The sequence below is a fragment of the Crocodylus siamensis genome, chromosome 1 (assembly GCF_052110815.1).
Source record: "Crocodylus siamensis isolate JL-2025a chromosome 1, ASM5211081v1, whole genome shotgun sequence".
Taxonomy (NCBI): domain Eukaryota; kingdom Metazoa; phylum Chordata; order Crocodylia; family Crocodylidae; genus Crocodylus; species Crocodylus siamensis.
The window spans coordinates 318,912,824-318,928,865 of record NC_143395.1 but is presented as its reverse complement, the minus strand read 5'-3'; the positions used below and the strand labels follow the sequence as shown (position 1 = coordinate 318,928,865).

At 43.9% G+C, this 16,042-nt stretch overlaps 1 protein-coding gene across 6 annotated transcripts in view; it reads right to left on the bottom strand.

The window, feature by feature from the left end:
- Window positions 1-16,042, bottom strand: part of STK24 (serine/threonine kinase 24) — a 105,472-nt gene that overhangs the window by 22,965 nt on the left and 66,465 nt on the right. For 5 of the 6 annotated variants that reach the window (XM_090023162.1, XM_090023152.1, XM_090023142.1 and 2 more), the window contains 2 exons: window positions 10,521-10,706; window positions 670-815 (listed from right to left, as the gene is read on the bottom strand). In XM_090023162.1, the coding sequence (XP_089879288.1) occupies window positions 670-815; window positions 10,521-10,706 (332 nt within the window). The remainder of the gene's footprint in view (window positions 1-669; window positions 816-10,520; window positions 10,707-16,042) is intronic. The other variant, XM_090023169.1, reaches the window with a different exon arrangement.

Sequence of the window (16,042 nt, the reverse complement as noted above, 5' to 3'; positions counted from 1 at the left end):
GATGCCCAATGAGATGATGAACAATTCATTTGGTGGCAATCTTAGGATTGCTGAAGAAGTAATACAGACATAAAGCAAACTATATGGCTTAATAATGACAAAAAAAAGGAATGATAATAGTCAACAAATATACGAAACCTATTCTTTAAATTAATGAATTCTCTCCTTCCCCCAAAAACAACAAAATTGGAACAGAGCAGTACTGTGAAACATACTAAGTTGTAAGTCAAGGTTTGAAGCCAAATTATTCACCCTTAAATTTCCACATCAACTCATACACCATACTGGCATGCAGGCATCTAAGGACTTCCCCAGCCAGGCTTCTGCCTCCCCACCACCTCTGCCCAACACCCTAGAGCCAAGCTAGGAGCTCAAACTCCACACCTGGGGACACTTACTTACAGTGCTTGGCAGGCAGGAAACAAATGGGTAGGCGCAGAGCTGAGCTCTAGAGCTGCCCGCCCAGCAAGCACCACTCGCTGCTGCCATTCTGCGCCTGCACCTACCCGCTTGCTTTCTGCCCAGCAAGTGCTGCTCGCTGCTGCCACTCAGCACCCACCCACTCACTTCCTAAAAACTGGTAGCTCAAATAGCCGAGAATATTTCTTGAAAAACCTACTACCCATTCATGCAATTTCAATGCATATGTCAGAGATTCCAAAAACTTACGCATCTGAGTCTTCAGAGCTGGAGTCATCATGACTCTGTTCAGACTTCCACCTCTTGTGTCTATCAATGAGCTCAGTCAGGTAAGATGTTTTCTTTGCATTTCGTAATATAAATTTGTGTTTCAAGAGCTCCTTGGCTGTAGGTCGCTTGAAAAATAAGAAAAGTAAACTGTAAGCTAGTCTAATTTTTACTGCATCTGAAACATGTTGAGATGACTCTCAAAGACTATTGTAACATTTTCTCCCCAGCCTGTTACATTTCTAACAAATACTAAAATGAGAAATCTTAATAACTTGTACATCTTCAGCTTCCTCTGCATTCAGATAAAGAATACAGCTTTGATGGCAGAGAACGTCTTGGTCACTACTATAAAACAGCAGGAATTCCATCATGTCTAGGTCTAGGGTAAAATTCTCTAAGATGCTTAAGCGGTTTATGTAATTAAGTTCTACCGAGATGCAGTGGAATCAAAGTCTGCCAATTCACTCAGGACAGTTCTCAAAGACGCTTACAATTTTTCCTGGTATAACAGTTGGAATTGCTATACCCTGTTTTTCTAATAAAAGTACCTCTTCTAAGTCAACATCTTGAAATTTTATTCTGGATGGTTCTTGACTCTGAGCTACTTAAGAAAAATCCTCTGCATTTAACTGCAAAGTAAAAGCTGAATCCCTGGAGCTCAATGGATGCCAAAGTCTATAATAATTAAGATGGTAAAAATACCTAAAATAATTAAGTTGGTCCACCACTACAGCCTATTTTTTAAGCATCAATTTTTAATAATTTTCTAAAACCTTGCTTACTCAAATATCTCCAAGAAAGTCTGTTATAAGTTCATGTAGTTAAAAGCCCTTTTTTATCTTGGTTTTTAAAAGCTTGCCATTTATTAACATAGAAAACAGCAAATAAATCAAGTTCTAAAAAATAAATTATTTTCCAGGAACCTAGCAGAGAATTCATACTTTTAGAAAAAGCTAGAATAAAAGAAGATATCCTCAGATGGGTCTTGTGAATTATCAGTGTTACTTCCTTTTTCTGTAGTAGCCAAACAACTGTCTCTCCTTGTAAAAGACTGCATCCTGAAACTCCATACCTGTAACCACATAGAAAACTAGCTCCTAATACTGCCCCAAATCATCAGGATGAAGAAAACGAATATGGAGGTGAAAATATATTCAAACTGAGGAACCAGATACCTCCTTATCAATTCAAGGTCTGTTCCATACCAAATCCTTCCTCGTTATCATCAAACAAGAAATCTGGGATACTGGCAAAAGGAGAAGATATTGCCACAAGTCAAGACAGCAGAGTTTCAAGTGCAAAAAACCAAACAAACATTTAAAAAAAACTTTAGTTTTTGAATTTCATTAACAAAAAAAGTAGTAAAAGTTTCATATCTGAACTTATCATCTTTAGTTTGAACTTTACAAGATATGAACTTTACATGATCTTTATATCTGAACATATGACCTTCCGTCTACTGACTTCATCAGATGATAACAGTGATCATCTTTACTATGTAAATCCACTGCTTACAAAAGCTTATGATTTATGATTTAGTTTGAGCCTTGTTATACATGCACTTCAAGCTGTTCAAATGTTGATCGGTGTTAGTGCTAGCTTGAGTGTGGAATAGACAGACACCCTTAAGACTAAAAACCTCCTCTGACTGTCCACCACCTACACAGCTCTGACTTGCCACTACGGGACTGACAAGTAGGAGTTAGTTACAGCTGAGTTGCCACTAGGGGGCTGGTGAGCCAAGACAAGCTTCTATCCCATCTCTAGGTGGAGTATGAAACCTGCTGTGGGGCAGGGCTGTAAGATGAAGCTGAGAGATGGAGAGTTAATAGGATGGGTGACATAAGCTTCAAAGAGCAATATACAAGCATCAAAGAGCAATACACATCCTCAACCAGCAGGATGCGGTCAGAGGGGCAGGCTGAAGTGCTCTGGGTCAGGATACGGGGGGGGGAAGGGACTTAACAGTGGGGGTCTACTACAGACCTCCCAACCAAGAGGAAGAGCTGGACCGCGAATTCTTGGGTCAGCTTGCAGATGTACTTAAGGCAAGGGATGTAGTTGTCATAGGTGATCTAAATTACCTGGACATCTGCTGGGAGGAGCAGTCAGCCAGGTCTGAGAGCTCACGGAGGTTCGTGGGTGAGATACAGGACATCTACTTAACCCAAGAGGTGCACAGTCCTACCAGGGGGAATGCCCTGCTAGACCTGGTCCTGGCCACAGGTGACAACCTGGTGAGGGGACTCCAGGTCCTCGACCACCTGGCGATAGTGATCATCACTTGCTGGAATTCACCATCCAGTGCAGGATGTCAAGGGCCTGCAGCAAGGCAGTAGCCTTAGACTTTAAGAGGGCCAACTTCAATGAGCTGAGATTAGTGGGGGAGGCACTGGGGTCCTGGAGAGTAGGGGAACTGGGTGCCCAAGATGAGTGGTCATTCCTTAAGGAGACTATACTCAGAGCCCAAGGGGTGACAATCCCAACAAGAAGCAAAGGAGGCAAGAGTGCCTAAAAGCCCCCCTGGCTCACCAAGGGCATTTGTGAATGCCCGACTGCCAAAAAGAAGGCGTACACCCAGTGGAAGGGAGGGGCAATCACCAAAGAGGAGTATACCTCTACTGCTCAGGTCTGTAGGGAGGGCTGTTAGGAAAGCTAAGGCAGATACTGAGCTAGGGCTAGCATCAAGGATAACAAAAAGTCCTTTTTTAAATACATAGGGTAAATGAAGAAGGCCCCGGGTAATGTGGGGCCTCTGCAGGATATGCATGGCAATCTGGTGGCTGCACCAGAGGAGAAAGCAGACCTCTTTAAAAATTTCTTCACCTCTATTTTCCTGTGTAGGGACAGGGACTCCCCTACCGAGATTCAGGACGAACTCAGGAGAAACTCTGCCAACCCGAGGGTCAGAGAACTTCTGGAGGGGCTGGACAAGTTCAAATCAGCAGGTCCAGATGCCCTCCACCCAGGGTGTTGAGGGAATTGGCAGGGGTTATCGTAGGGCCCCTGGCATGGCTTTATGAGCACTTGTGCCAGATGACTGGAAGAGGGCCAACATGCGCCCCATCTTTAAAAAAGGGAAGAGGGAGGACCCAGGCAACTAAAGACCTGATAGTCTTACTTCAATCCTGGGGAACCTCTTTGAGAAGATTATCAAGGAGCACATGTGATGGGCAAGCAGCAGGGATGATGTTCAAGGGCAACCAGCACGGTTTCATTAGGGACAGGTCCCATCAGACCAATCTGATTGCCTTCTATGATCAGGTCATAAAATCACTGGATGCCGGTGTCATGGTGGATATAGTCTTTCTGAAGTCCAGAAAGACTGTCTCCCACCCGATTTTCATTAAAAGGCTAGGTGACTGTGGCACTGATGCCTACACAGTCAGATGGATTGCAAATTGGCTGAGGGGTCATACTCAGAGTGGTGGTGGACTGGTCATTTTTGACCTGAAGGGAAGTGGGGTCCCCCAGGGCTCAGTCCTTGGGCCCACACTGTTCGATTTCTTTGTTAGTAAATTGGACAACAGGGTGAAAAGCAGCCTGTTTAAATTCACAGATGACACCAAGATTTGGGGTGAGGTGGGCATGCTAGAAGGGAAGGACAGATTACAGCAGGACCTGGACAGGTTACAAGGGTGGGCAAAAGAAAATAGGATGGGATTCAATACTGACAAGTGCAAGGTGCTGCACTTGGGCAGTAGGAACCAGCACCATACCTATAGGCTAGGGAACTCCCTTCTGGAAAGCAGTGGCTGAAAGAGATCTTGGAGTCATTATTGCATCCACAGATGCATCACAAGCAGGGCCAAGAAGGTGATCCTCCCTCTCTATGAAACACTGGTCGGTCGCAGCTGGCATACTGCATCCAGTTCTGGGGGCCGCACTTCAGGAGGGATGTGGACAGCATTAAGAGGGTCCAAAGGAGAGCCATTCACACAATCAGGGGACAGCAGGGCAGAGCCTATGAGAAGAGGCTAAGGGACTTTAACTTGTTCAGCCTTTGCAAGAGAAGGCTGAGGGGGGACCTGGTGGCCATCTATAAACTTACTAGGGGGGATCAGTGCAGTTTGGGAGAGACCCTGTTCCCCCAAGCACCTCCCAGAGTAACAAGGATTAATAGCCATAAGTTGCTAGAGAGTAGGTTTAAACTAGACATTAGAAGGCCACAGTCAGGGCAGCTAGGATCTGGAACCAACTTCCAAGGGAAGTGGTGCTGGCTCCTACCCTGGGGGTCTTTAAGAGGAGGCTTGACGTTTACCTGGCTGGGGTCATTTGAGGTGTTAATTCATAGATTCAAAGACTGTAGAATCGGAAGGGACCACAATGGATCATTGTGTCCAATCCCCTGCCCCTGGCTTGTGTGAAGAGCTCCAAGAGTCACCCAAAATTACCACGCAACAAAGCCCTTAGTCTATAAGGTGTGAATCTACCCCGACTTCTGCCTCACTACCAGTAAGCTCATGTTGATTCTCTCCCTAAAAATATGAGCTTGAGCTTTAAGCATGTGGGCAGAAGTAATGCTTATGTTTTCAATACACTTTACACAGAAAAAACAGAGCCACCACACAATGCACACTTAATAGAACAGAATGGCCATCAACTCCATATTCAATATGAAGTGAATTAATCCATTAACTGTTAACTGTTCCTCACCCTCTGTCCTGCATTCTTGAAGCCAGTCCTGCCCTGTAAGTTTCACCCCACATGTATGTCTCTATGCAGCTTTCCAGGGAAAGTCATTTTAAAACTGTAACATGAGGCAGAGAATGTGGGAGGTCCCAAAGCAACCAGCTCCTGGTATGAAGCAGCAGGGACACCCAAGCCTCCACACATACAGCTAGTCACCTTCTGTCTTGTTACCACCACATGCAGTTAGGTAGCATGCAAGCGAGTACAGGCACGGGCTATGCAGGTGAGGCATTCAGAAAAACTAAGACATGAACTGTGAGTTGGGTGGAGAGCAGCAGTGGGCAACTCAGAAGCTGGAAACACCTGGGAACCTCTCTAACCCTTTGATATACCCCTCTCAATTGAGCCTGAGACACTACTACCCAAGATCAGTAGCAGAGAGGCGAAACTGACACAGTAGCTTTCTAGGTCAGCAGTCAGAAAAGCTGGGAAGTTCTTGGTGGGGGGCAGACCCCTGGGATCCACATAGGTCCCCAACACCTGGTAACCCCTCTAGAGGAAACCTGGAGAAATTCTGGGCACTGAAACCCGAAAGGCATAACTGTCTGGGTACTCTACCACCTCTTGGCAGCCTAAGAAGTAAGGATTATACTTAGAGCCTTTAACAGTGTATGTGTCCAGGGACAATTATGAGCCGATTCCCCATCAGTTACACACTTGGTAATATTCAAGTGTTATGTCTGTCCACACCATCAGGTCAGTCAGGACAACTTGTGGGTAAGAGAGGTCAGCATTACAGCTCAATTCCTTCACACAGAAGCAGTCATTCTGGGAATAAGGAAACCTGTCTCAGAACCAGAGAGACAGCCAGGTTCTGGGTAGGTATGGTATACTGTTTAGTGCAGACGTTAAACAGAGGCACAGTGAAGCACTGAACACAGAATACTGATGTAATACACGTGCAAACACAAGAGCATGCCCTGGATGCAATCTGATGCCACTGTATGCTGCAAGAGCAGAAGCGTGCTATGAAAAATAGATGGAATTGGGCCTCAGCTGTGCTGGCCCTGTACGCTGGGTTTGGACCCATAGATCAGTGAGTAAAATGTGCCAACAGCTTTAATCTGGAAAAAGGCATGCCCCAGCTACCAAAAGTTTGGAAAACGATGTGCAAAAAAACGATCAGCACCCTTCTTTGTACCTGCAGACAGCTGAAAAGAGAATCAATGATACTTCAAAATGAGAATCTGATCAGGCCTCAGATGTTACGAAAGCCTCATGACTATACCACCAGTAGAATTAGACTGATAACAAAAGTCCAGTTCAAAACAGAATTCTTAAGTGCTAGGAAAGCATGATCAGTCTACCTGTAGGCATTTTTACAAAGCAGCTAATTGCTGTGGAGAATCCAAACAGCAGTATTTTATCCTGGGAGTGGGTGGGCTTACTGACAAAACTTCGAAACTTCTCCTGTCAGTAGAATGAATAGCTATACAGAAGTATTCATTATGTAAGCCAGGCATCATGATGAACCAACGCTGAGCCTGGAGAAAAAGACCACTAGAAACAAGTGTTGCCAACTTGAATTTAAGGTCACAGATTTATTTTCTGGTCTCCTCCAGCCTCAGGTAGATTAGAGACTTTTTTTTTAAATCTGGGACAAGGAAATGTCAATATTCTCAGGTATTTCCACACCACCTCCTCTACAGCGCCCAGAAGAAACCAAGCTACTTTCACAGATAAAAAGGCTTTTCTCAAAAGGGACAGGAGAAGAGGTAGTAATTAACAGAACTGTTCAGACCAACTCTGGGCAATGAGATCCTGTCCCCCATTTGTCAACTATGGAAGCTGCCAAAAGCCAAATGGAACATGACAAAGCAGATCCCAAAAGGTAGGTGTAGATCTCCCACTGGCTCTGTTGTAACTCTCAAAACTTTTGTCAAGTTGACTGCCTCTGAAAAGCCATGAGACAGGTATCTCCTAGAATGCCTGGGCTTCTTTTATGGCTGATACATCCTCATCCATGTTGAGGTTGATACTTTTAAGACTTCAATGTCTGGAGTCAATATTTAACTCCCTAGAAATGTTTGGTGTAGCTTTAAGTTCTTCAGAACAGGTAGCTTCTTCATTTGTCTCCCAATCAAAGAATTCTGTCTTTTTAAGAGAGTAAGTACTCTACCATCCTCTGTAGTTTACACGGTATGTCCATCACAGAATAACAGCTTTGGCCATTGTAGCAGGGCACTAAAATGTGCCTGCTCCTTTAAGGCTGAAGCAGCCTAGCCAGCAGAGCTCCCCAGCTGGGGGTTGCCATAGTAACACCTTAAGGTAATTGGGTAACACCTGCAGGAGTCACATGACCAGAAGGCGGCAGGGTTTTGGGATATATATGCTTAGGGCTGAAGATAGCAAGGCGCTCTCTCTCTGGCAACCACCAGAGAAAGACCCCCTGCATGTGAAAGCTGCCTGAGAACCGGTGCTGCCTGCTTTGCTACTCAAGTGCTGAGAGACTTCAGGAACCTCCCAGGTATTTAAGCTATGTGGCATGCTGTATTAAGGGTGTACCCCTAATGGGGGCATAAGCACTGTTGCTATTGATAATACTTACGTTTTAGCCTAGAGGCTTTTGTTTGTGTTTCTGTTTACATCAGACAACTGGGATGAGGCTATAAGAGGAGGTTTGGAGGTCTCATTAGTGCCCGGAGAAAAGGTCCCAGATTTTGGGTAGAGTTAGGGACAGGCAGAGAGAGAGAGATGGAGTCGTGGAGAGCCCTACTGCCAGAAAGGCACAGATCCAAGGATGCAGAGAGCCTTAGAGCCAGAAAGGCTCAGATACAAGGGTGCAGAAAGCCCTAACGCCAGAGGGGTGCAGACACAAGGGAACAGGAAGTGCCAGAGGGACTGGGAAACAAGGGTGCAGAAAGCCCTAGAGCCAGAGGAGCACAGATACGAGGGTGCAGAGAATCTAGTGCCAGCAAGGCGTGGATACAGGGGCGTAGAGTCCAGCATCGGAGAGGCACAGAAGTGATAGATTGTAGTAACATCTGTGAGGCTTGGTAGTAACATCTGTGAGGCTTGTGACACAAAAAGGGAATGCAGGAGTCATGTATAAACCCTAGACATTGGGATATTAAAGGGGTAGCCTCTTGCCTAGAAATAACTTATTCACTACATCAAAGACATGACAGGCAAGATAGGTGGGCAGACTGCCCAAACGCGAGCAGTCCGCTGCGACAACCAGCCTTGACAGACACACCTGTTACAGCCATCAACCTTACAACAACTAGCATCAACATTCATGACCATCCACCTTTTCTAGGTACTTTTTATTTCATCCCTGGAATCTGGTAGAATTTTTTTTTTTTAAAGGACAGGGATAGCTTTGCCCTAGATCAGTTAAAACTGTACTTAACAATTCATCACCTGAAGCTGTGACAAGGCTGATGATAATCATGTCTTTCATCAAAATAGATCCAATTTCTTTGTCCTTATTTGTGCTCATACTGGGCTCAAACTCCTCTTGCCTTTAAAGACCCTGACTTAGGTAGGCATCAAGATACACAAAACCTTCTGGCAGCACCCGATACCTTTGTCTGTGTGCTTTGAGGTGGAAGGAAGGGTTTTGCCAAAGTCCTGTGACTAGTTCTCGGAATTCTGACCAGTATCTCTGCAGCTTGAGACAGGAAAACCTGAAAGGCTCAAAATATCCTCTACCATCAGGTTTAGTGCAGGTGTTATTATCATCTCCTGCAGTAAAGAACTTTCCTCGGAAGACAACTGTAAAGGAACAACAACAACCCTCGTATTTTCTGTTCTGGTCTTGTCAGCCTACAGCCAGTGGAGGGGGTCTAGCTAGGGAGGTTGGCAGGGAGTTTTATCTTCTTTTACTGACTGTGCAGAAGTAAGATTACACAAGGAAAGTGGTCTGCGATAAGGTTAAGAGGGCCCACGTGATGCATCTGGCTGAGACTGGAGCTCCCAGGACCATTCCCAAACTAGCTGGGACAGAACTCTGGGGCCTCTACACTACATTCACTGGTTCGCTAATCCTGATGGTAGAGGATGTTTGAACAGTAGATGGAACGGGATTGGGCTGATGTCAGTAAGAAGGTAGAAATGGTGAGGAGTATATTTCCTCACTGAGAGGTGGCAAAGAATCAGGACCAGCCACACCTCTGCAAAAGATACAGATGCCTCTATGGCCTACTAATTTCTGCTAGACTCCATCATGGGTATAGGTACCAAATCAATGCAAGGCTTCTTGTTTTACCTGAATGTACAATTAGGCTCTCACATCCTAAAACAGCACATGAAACCATGCAGGGCTAGGTACCTATGATCTTAACAGCAAATATAAACAGTTTTTCCACACAATCTTTCCACTGTATCAAATGTTAATCTGTTACCAATAAAATAACGTTGACACAAATTCAACATTACCATTTGGCACTCAAAAAAAAGCAAACAAAGTGAGTCATAACAAATAAAATAATTTTATATGAAATAGGCCCCTTCTCAGCAAGAGCCATTTAAGATTCCTAATCATTAACTAAGTAAACTGAAATTACTTAAAAAGCCAAGTTAACACAAATAACTGAAAATGCACTCATTATTTGCAATAGCTTAGGCAAATGCTTTCATGATAATGGAAAATGAAAAACACCGAACACATGGGTGATCAGGGCTCTATGCTTGGGTGATGACAACGACTAAAAGATAAGCAAAGAAGAATTCAGCAGTTTACAGATAACCTTTTCAATTCACCTGCAAAAACAGATTTAGTGTCAAATAAAAAAAATCATAAACATTTTAAAAAGGTGCTGTATTTAGATTTAGGCTTTTAATCTAATCAACCTGAAAGCTTCTCTCAGGATGAAAGTTCTCTTTGGTATACACAGACATACTGCAGAAAAGGGAAAAAAAATCTCTAAATGACTGATTATATTCTCATCTAAACTCTACAGTACGTATGTTTCAGCAGCAAAGCTTTTGCTGCTTTAGTTAGCATTACATCATCACTTTAGAGAGTAATTCCGCTTTAAAATTCATCTCTTTTTTTCGTTCATTTTTTTTCTGGCTATGAACAAAGATTTCTACTCTGAGTGTAAAGTTTCTTCTGAAGATTTCAATCAAAATGCTTAAAGTGTTTTACTATGTTGAAGTTTGTATGAAAACCAGAATACATTTCTAAAACTCACAAAGCTTGGCTCCTTATTCAGGCAGGCCTCAACAAATTCTTTGAGGGATTTGCTGAAGTTTCCTTCCAACGTTGGTGGACTGTTCTTTGGAATGAGGAATAAAACCTTCATTGGATGCAACTCTGAATGAGGTGGTTCTCCTTTTGCAAGTTCTATGGCTGTTATACCTAATGACCAGATATCCGCCTGTAACATAAATAATCTTTACAGATATATGAGGTGGAGTTGGGGGAAGAGAAAGAAATTTATCTAGTCAAATACTGCTTTCAAACCTTTTTATAGCAGATTGACAAAAATAAAATCACAAACACACAAATAAATCTGTAGGTTACACTGTACCTGCTTCCAAGATGCATTTTGTGTTTTCTAGCACAGATCAGAGTACCATATTTATTCAAACCAAAAACCAGCCCAGAGTTAAAGTAGCAGTTGCTAATCTGCCCACGGCATCTACCTCCCACAGCCTCTGCTTCTCCCATACCTCTGCTACCAGCAGCCAGCCCCCTGCTACTGCCTCTCCACCACTACTTATCTTCTCATCCCAACTGCAGTTGCAGCTGGAGCCCTGTTCCAGGCCAGGGCCTGAAACATATGATGCCTCTGGCCTCAATCTGGTCATGCAGCAACAGCAGCTCTGGACAGCCGTGGGTCTGGGGCTGCCACAACTGTTGCTGCATGGCTGGGCAGTGGCTAGAGACAGCATGTGCCCTATGTTCTGTGTCCCAGGGTGGAGCAAGGCCCCAACCAGAACCGGAGCTGCAACAGGAAGGCAAGCAGTGGCACTGAAGGGGTGGGGGGGAGGCAGAGGGGGAGCCAAGTGGGAGGCAGGCAAGTGGTGGAGAGGGGACAAGTGGCAAGGCATAAGGTGCAAGGGGGGCTGGGCAGGACAGGGGTTGTGGCAGGTGCCAGGGAATATGGGCACTGAAGGGGAACAAGCAGCAGGTGGGGCAAGTGACATGGGGACAGCCAGCAAGGGCAGAAATGAGGCCACCTGACTCCTCTGCAGCTTGCTGCCCCTCTGCCCTCAACTGCTTGCCTCACTGCCATGGGGGGGGGGGAAGGGGGGGAGGCAATGCATTTAATAACGCAACCCTCCAAAAATTATATTCTAAATTTTAATAAATTATACATTTTCCATATCTAGAATCTAATGATTTGGGGGTTGTCTTAAATTCAAACTAGTCTTTGATTAGGGTAAATACGGTAGTTTGAACAAAACACAAAATTATGTCTAATTTTATGTTTTCTGGAGTTTTTTAATGAAAATATGGTAGAGTCAACCTCTTCATTGGAACTGTGTTCCTACTCTTCATGTAATACATAAAAGCACAACATACTGAAGTCACTGAATAGTCTTTTACTTAAAACTACTGCATTACAACTGATGTTTCCCACCAGACCGTGACACCAGAATTGATTCAAGTTAGAGAATATCACATAGGTCCAATTGATTGATTTTGGAACCATCCTTTAAAAGAGCAAAGATGTGAGGGTTGCGTCTAAGTACTACAGAGCTGAATTTCATTTTATGTTATGGTTAATAAGAGTTAAGCTTATAATGTGGCATTTTGTGGCAATTATATTCCCATGGAAATTTTTTATGATATTGTCTCAAGTTAACAGTCACAGCAAAACAAAAATCTTTATATAGTTATCCAGGCAAGATGCAATTCAGTGCAAACCCCATAATATAAACACAAGTTGTGACATGATAGATCCATAATCACAAGCACAAAACTGATAACGCAACCACATGAAAGCGTCCAGTTCTAATATTAACGCCAATATATCTACTACCACTGTTTCTGAAATAATTAGATTCAACCTGCACCATTCCCTGAAGATTAAGAGAAGCCAGACCCAGACTACAGAGAAGCAGAAGTGAGTGCAGAGTCAAGGATCCCTAACAGCAGACACGATTCTCCACCTTCTCAAGTTAGGGGACTGCAAGACTACTTAGTTTCCTAGTTTCTAGGGTCGGAAGGGACCCGAGCAGATCACCTAGTCCAACCCCCTGCCATGGCAGGAAAGAGTACTGGGGTCAAATGACCCCAGCAAGATGTTCATCTAACCTCCTCTTAAACACCCCCAGGGTAGGAGCCTGCACCACTTCTCTTGGAAGCTGGTTCCAGACCCTAGTTCTGATTGTAGCCTGTTGCATCCTTCCAGTGTGCCCATGTCCCCCCACATCTTAGTGTCATCAGCAAATTTGAACAGGGTGCTTTTTACCCCCTCATCCAAATCACTGATGAAGATGTTGAACAGTGCGGGCCTGAGGACCGAGCCCTGCGAAACCCCACTGCCCACGTCCTTCCAGGCTGAGAAGGACCCATCCACTACCACCCTCTGGGTGCAGCCCACCAGCCAGCTGGCAACCCATTTGACTGTGTGGGTGTCTACACCACAGCCCCCCAGTTTCTTAATGAGAACAGGGTGAGAGACAGTGTCAAAAGCCTTCCGGAAGTCCAGGAAGACTATATCCACTGCTACCCCTGCATCTAATGATCTGGTGATCTGATCATAAAAGGCCACCAGGTTGGTCTGACAGGACCTGCCACTGATGAACCCGTGTTGGTTGCCCCTAAGCTTGCAGACAGCCTGGCTTCACTCAAGATGTTTCCAGTCAGGATTGAACACACAGGTCAAGAGAACAATTCAAAGTATTATTCAGAAACTAATCCTAAGTGAAACTCTCAAAAAACTAATGTACAATATTCCATATGCATACAGTACTAAAAACAGCTTACCTAACTTTCAAAAAAGGACTTGGAAAAATTGCCATGATGGGAAAAATGACTAACAATTAAACTGCAGGATTACTGCCTCACAACAATTTACATATTAAAATGTGCTTAGTCTACCGGTTTTACATGTTTTTCTTAGCCCCAGATCTACAAATTCAACCTTATCATTGTATGAAGAACAGATTATGATCATCAATAACAACTACAATACCATGAGGCCTCCCAGACACAACCTTCAGTGAAAACAGAATATTGCCTTCATACCTAAATACTACTGTTATGAATTCTACACAGGGACAAGGCGGCATGGGATGCTGAATGCAAAAATGAAGTTTATTTCTTACCTATGGGGACTTTTTACCATCTTGTACCATCTACACTTTTCCCAGAGCCTGATGAAGGGACTTTGATCCCAAAAGCTTGCAGAAAAGGACAATTTTCTTGCCATTTTCCAGTTGGTCTAATAAAAAGGTATCATTTTGGAACCAAGAGTTCTAGTTTTTGTGTATGTCTGGGATGCTGATGACACTTCCACATCCAAGAACCAACACAGTGAATGGTGGTACAAACAAGTTTTAAAAAGTGATGTATTTTCTCACAAATAATACAAACCTTTTCCCCTAAAATCACACCTGCAAAACTAGGATGCATATAGTAAGTGGGGAAGCTGATTTTCTGCCGAAGATAGAAGCACCCTGCTTTGATTCTTGCTCCACAGTGCTGCAGATGTGGCACTACTATGCAGGTGGCTGAGGGAGCTACTCAACTTAATGGCTTACTGTTCTTCACTAAACAGAGGGGTGTTAATCATCTCTCCTTTTTAATCGTTTTAGTGTTCCACTAACCAAGTTAACTGTTCTTAGGGCAATTTTGTTGTCTGCTAGCTGCTCCAGTATTTTTCCTTCTATTTCACAGGTTTGGACTCAGTTCATGAAAGATTAACCAAAAAATTGTTTAACCAATATGCCTAGTAATAACTGGTTATGCTTACAAGTTATTCTTTAGCACAGGAATGGGTACTGTCTGGCAGGGAAACCGCTCCGTGCCCCAGCAAGAATAGGAAGGCAGCAGGAAGGAAGGGGAAGAGGAAGAGGGGAAGAGGAAGGGAACGATATTTACATCCCTAGTTTGGAGACTCTTTAGTCCCATTTAAAATCATAAGTCCAACCACAGAGATCAGTTTTCAGCAGCAAAAAGGGTTTCAGCTTTAGGTGAGAAGTAAAGGGAAAAAGCCTGAAGATTAGGCTTTGTCTTTGCCTCTGAGGTAACTGGCACAGAGTAGCCAAAACTCTGGAAAAATGCCTTTCCAAACAGTGCACATATATTTAGGGGTAAGTTATATATGTGAGAAAATATGATAAATGCAGTTGCTGAAGTCAATACTATTACTTGAATATGTACCAATAGTTTAAGCACACTTGAGCCTTTTTTGCCACTTTTCAGAGTGAAGACCATTACCATCTAGTCTTGCATATACTCCTGTGACTCTTGAAACAGAGAGCTGAAGTATCCTGAGGTAGCATGAGATCCTTTGAAGGATGCTTTAGTGTGACATGCCATACCAGCACTATTAGGTGTACAAACAGTTGTACAAGATTTGCAAGATAAAGCCAGAGATTTCAGACAGAAATCCATAAAGTCAAAAATTACTCAGTTCTTTCCAAAATTGCTCTATTTTTCCATACTCAAAAATGAATACATTTAGCAAACCCTTCATTTAAAAAATTAAACTCAAAAGTTATGGAGGGAATACCCCGAGTCTAAAAAGGCTAGGAACTGCCGGTGTTTTCAATTATTTTCAAGGTGACAAAAGCAAGTGACTGAAGTAAGGGACAAGCATTTAATTCTAGCTCTGCAAATTTCTGGGAAATATGCATTGTACAAAAACGTAGCAAGTGCGACATACAAAATGTTACAGCCTCCCCCTGGCTAGACAGCAACAAAGTTACCCCAAAGGCAAACTCTCCAGCCAAGGGGCAACAGGGAGCTGCTTCTTTGCTCCCTCGCTCCGCCCCCCAGCATGAAAGATAGGTTGTCTCCAACTGATGCTACATGAACATCAGCTAAAGATAATAATAAGCAGGGATCACAATTGGCTGTTTAAAATTCCAAAATTATGTGATAAAGAATCCCAAATCTGCATTTTTCCATGATTTAAATGAAACACCATTACATATACAAGTATCACTTGAACACAAAGTTTTATTGATATATTTAGTTTTAAAGCAATTTGGAAGCATAATACTGCCTCAATCATTATAATAAAATAAATCCTTATTACCTATATATATTTTAGCATTTGATTTTGTTTTTTTGTTTATTGTGGACTATCAGAACTCCCCATGCCGCCTCCTCTCACCAGGATGTGTCCAGCTGCAGCTGTCACCCTGCTACTTTAGTGTGCTGAGTAGCTTTGATATGCTGGTGCCCCTCACTCCCAAGCCATAGCCCCCCAGCCCTGCTGGTTCCCCTCACTCCCAACATACAGCCCCCAAACCCCACAGCCTTGGTGGTGCCTCTCACTCCCGACCTGCTGCCCCCTAGGCCACAGTCAGTTCCTCAGTATGCAGGGTGAGGGGGGTGGCCTGTGGGGCAGAGGGTGGGGGTTCAAACCATAGGCAACATGTCAGGGGGGCATAGGAGGGCACATGCTGCCTCAGATTTGTGCACCCGCAGCAGGCATGGGGCTGTAAGTCTGGCCAAATTGGCATGGGCAGGTGTTGCCTCTATGGCCTAGCAGGTAGGACCCAGCCTGAGAGGGCAGAGCAGGCAAGACTA